The sequence below is a fragment of the Meleagris gallopavo genome, chromosome 1 (genome assembly GCF_000146605.3).
Source record: "Meleagris gallopavo isolate NT-WF06-2002-E0010 breed Aviagen turkey brand Nicholas breeding stock chromosome 1, Turkey_5.1, whole genome shotgun sequence".
Classification (NCBI taxonomy): Eukaryota; Metazoa; Chordata; class Aves; order Galliformes; family Phasianidae; genus Meleagris; species Meleagris gallopavo.
Window position 1 is genome coordinate 35,504,952 of NC_015011.2, and position 4,455 is coordinate 35,509,406.

The 4,455-nt window shown below is 40.2% G+C and overlaps 1 protein-coding gene across 1 annotated transcript in view; it reads right to left on the reverse strand.

Moving 5' to 3' along the window:
• The window catches only part of PTPRR (protein tyrosine phosphatase receptor type R), a 132,121-nt gene extending 127,957 nt beyond the window's left edge, over positions 1–4,164 (reverse strand). The window contains exon 1 of the mRNA XM_010708144.3: positions 3,862–4,164. Coding sequence (XP_010706446.1) covers positions 3,862–3,924 — 63 coding nt within the window. The 5' untranslated portion in view covers positions 3,925–4,164. The remainder of the gene's footprint in view (positions 1–3,861) is intronic.
• Positions 4,165–4,455: the final 291 nt, after the last annotated feature.

Here is a 4,455-nt window from a genome sequence, read left to right on the forward strand (position 1 = left end):
TTTACATTTACTTTAAATACATATAGGTCACTCTGAAAGTAATGTCTCCCATTCATTTCCAATGTAATGGAATATTGGTGGGAAGGTTCAGCTGCTACTGCTATACCACCAACCTATGTCTCTGCCATCATGGGCCAGTGTAATAAAGTAGGAGGCATTACTTTTGGAGCATTCCTCATTTTAAAATGTATATTTAATCATTTTTTTAAAAAAGTTTGCTGAAAGCAGCAATATTTTTAATAATAAGTGTTTATATACATATTTCTGATCTCTGTGTACTGCCTTGACCTTTGTGGTGCTCATATTCAGTACTGGAAAGACTTGAAATAAACACAAACCCTCTTGGAGAATTTGTTCATTTCACTACTAACTCTCTAACATGCCCCATTCCTGAGATCCAAACAAAACCCACAAAAGTATAAAATCTTAAGTTTTACCAAGCAGTTATGTAATGTCTTATATTAGTCACATGATTTTTAGATGAGTGGTTTCATGTACTCCTGAAAGACAGATAAACAGAACATATGGCTACACACAAAGACACTGATAAAGTAGCCAAAATGCTTCCAAGAGATCTCAGTTGTCCTCACTTTCCTCAACAGAACTTGGGCACCAAAGGGAAAAAAAAAGAGGAAAAAGAATAAGAATGTGGTATTGGGTAATGTGACAGAAAGCTCCCAGCTATAGAATACTTATTCCCAGAAAATAAATCCCTCTTCTTCCTTCCAGCAAACAAGCACTACAGTTTTCCCAGGTTCAGCAATACTAATTCTTAAAACGCTTTCTTAACTGGTACAATCACAAAACATCAATTTTTGACACAACACCGGCAGAATTGTTGGCTGCACAGCACTCTTCTGTGCATTGGCAACATTCTGCTTGTCAGATGGGCTGCTCCTTAGCACAAAACGTAACCTTGTAATTGTTGTGCATTAGTCATCCATTCACTCTACCTTTCCAGCTCCATCATGGAGAAAATGGACCTCAAGTCACTGAAATTAGATTGAATTCCTTTTCCTCCCCTCTGCAGAGCTGCAACAGCACTGATTTATTTAAAAAAATAATTCCCCTTGCAGGCTTTCATACTAAATCACAGTGTGCACTAGTCATGTAACTGGATTACAGGAAGCATTAACACCAGCAATTGCCCTTTCAAGTTGGGCAGCCAACAACATTGCTACAGGCTGGAACAAGAACAGGTCAGCTAGGGCAAAACAACAAATGTTGCCACTTGCCCTACATAATAAAAACAAAAAGCAGCAACAAGCAGCAAGTGCTCATTCAAAACATGCATGCGTTTGAAACAAAACAGACTCCCTTGGCAACAGAAATAAGATCACAACCTACTTAACGTGAAATTTGTGAGGGAGAAGCCAAATGTTCAAGTGCAGAAACCTGGAAAAGCGGGGCTGTACTTGGATGACGGCAACCACCCTGCTGTGGGACAGCTGCCCTTCGGAGGAAGACACCTTCAACATTTTTTATTGTGCAATTACTGGGCTGCCCAGGTTGCTCTGTGCTTTAAAACATATGCTCCCAAAAAGTCTTTTTCTTACAGGATGGCATTTAAACCCAACTAAAAACACTGTCCTTGAACACACCTAGAGATAGTTCAAGATCCCAGCAATGAACAGCTTTCACGTTACAATCAGATCATGTTAATTTCCCCCTTAAAGCACATATGGTTGTCAGCCAGAGCAGAAGGCTTCAGAGCAGGAGCTCCATCCTACAAATAAAGTAGCAATGCTTGAGACTGAGGTTGCTTAATGAGAACTTAATGTAGATTTAATAGAACTTTTTTTTTTTAAATGTGACTGCCAATTGAGAATCTGCCTTATTTTGGTTTCGATGCAGGTACAGAGCCAGTCATCTAGAACCAGGGCAGCCCCAGAATATTTTGTAAGATTTCTGCATTTGAAGTTGAGGACTGTAAATCTCCAAAAACATGCAAAGCTCTGCTAAAATAACCATCCATGTAACGGTGTCATTTAATGAAAAAACAAAAACAAAAACATGAAACAAGAGGAAATGTATATTCTGAATTCTTTGTCCTTTTTGGGTTCTGTCTTCACAGGAGGTGAAACAATGATTGCTGTAAGAAAAGAGGGCAGGGCCCTTCACTTTGAAGCTGGCTGTGACAAGGTTTTTTGGCATATCCTCTAGATCAGTATCATTCAGCTTTGGTGTGGGCAGCTGACATGACCCCATTGAAGCAAGTCTGTCAGTGCCTCATTTTGCTCTGAAATGTACTGCAGTAGCATACTTCAATACAGCTGAGCCTATTCCTGCTTATGATAGCCACTTACCTCAAATTAGGAGATCTTGTTCATGGGAGATGCAAATAAGCCCAAAACACGATTGAGGCCAGATCGAGTTGTGAAATAAACATTCAAAGTAGAGCCAGGCTCTCCTCATTGTTGCTCAGTGCCAGGACAAGAGGTAATGAGGCAATGGTCATAAGTAATACAGTAGATTCCTTCTAAACAACAGGAAGCACTTTTGTGCTGTGCAATGACAGAGAACTGGCACAGGCTGCCCAGAGGCTGCAGAGTCTCCTCCCTGGAGATGATCACAAGCCACCAGTATGTGGCCCTGGGCACCCTGCTGTGGTGGCCCTGTTGGGCAGGGGTTGAGCAGATGGGCTAAGAAGGCCCTGCCAACCTAAGCCATTCTGTGATACTGTGAAATCAAATAGTATTTTTTTACTATTAGCTAGCACTTACTGCACTCCAGTAACCTCAGCATGTTATACAGAAAGCTACTCTTTGTGCTCATGAAGGCAGATCTCCAGAAGTACCAACAACAAATGGAACTCTGTCAATTCTGAAACACTTCCTGCGCTAACATCTCCCAGCGCCGCACAGCCTTCTTTCCTTGTTTGCAAAGGCCATTCTTTTTTAATCTAGCATCTTTTGAGAAGAGCAATTTACAGAATTAGGCAAATAGCTGCTGACTGTAATTAGTCACATTGTTTCAGTTTAATCTTCATTAGTTAACTGTAATGAGTGAGTGAGCCATTATGAATGGTAGTTCTTCCCTCAGAAGTAGGAGGATAAGCCCAAGCCCAATGCTCTTCAGTGCAATCAGATAGGGCTAGCCATGCACTGGGATGAGGCAGAGCAGTGCCAGTGCAGAATGTATGCAGAATGTGCTACCTCTCCACAGAGGACAGTTCCACTGATACTGTCCTGCTCCTGGCATGAAGAATGAAGATGCAGCCATGTGGCATCAGTGGATGGTTCCAATGGCATGCCCTCCAATACAGAACAGGCTGCTGCCATCACCTTTCTAAAAATGGGCAAAATCACACAGGTAACTGAAAAAGAAGGATCCCAGACCATACCCCCCCAGAAGAAACATACGTGCCTTACACCAACAAAAACATTCTTAATTTTTGCAATAAACAGACTTATTCTCAAACAACTTGTAAGCATAATGGTGGGTATGCTAGAAAAACAGAAGTGAATGAAACCTTTTTTTCCACCTTTTAGAATCTCCCTGCCTCTGTAGAACTCTTCCCAAGAGCATTTTCTTATGACCTACACAGAATAAATTTAAAAACCACTCAGTGGAAGCAGGGAAAATACCAATCAAGAGGATTAAAGGAATGTGAGGGTAAGTTCAGAAAGACTATATTCTATATTGCTTCATCAGATTTCTTGTTGATCACAGTGAGGTCATACAAATGCAAGTTCTACTAAAGTGAAGAATGTCAAGATGTATGGTAATAGTTATATGTAAATGATCACCCAGGATAAAGAATATGGACTTTGGATGCACAGCTTTAAAATCTGTGCCTATAACTGTCTATAAGTACATTTATTCACAAAACATCTCCAGAAAACTAAAAAAGGCACTTACCACAACAATCACATTCGTCGCAGGAATGGGAAGATTTTCCACTTCCAAGTCTTGACCTGTCATAGCTAACAGATTGAGAGATGGGTCGTAGGCAGGTCTGGGGAACGTTGATTTAACAACTATTGCAGGGTGCAGCTTGTTTATTTTGGTATGGGAAGAAGAATGGAAATGTTGTTTGGAATTCTTATAACTGTCTGTATCCAGACTTTTTTCCAGACTCTGCACATGGTGATAAATGAACACAGGTTTTCCACTCTTTCTCTGATGAATTGTCAAGAAGTGGTCATTGTCTCCAGAAAAGCATCCTGAGAAAAGAAAAGAATAAGTTTAGAAGGTCTCTCTTGGGTATTCTGTAGGTGATTCAGGAAATCTGATGAGATCTTTGGGTTCTACGAGATTTGGAAAGATAATTTGAGGAATACAGGAATATCCTTGTATGCAATTTCTACAGCAGTACCTTAATAACACCACAGAGAGTCTACTAAGTATGTTAAATGTATTACATTCTCAAATTTATTTTTACAGAGCTTCTCAAATGTTATTTATTCTTCTGGTCAAGGCTTCATTTCACAAATGATATGCAAGAGAACACCT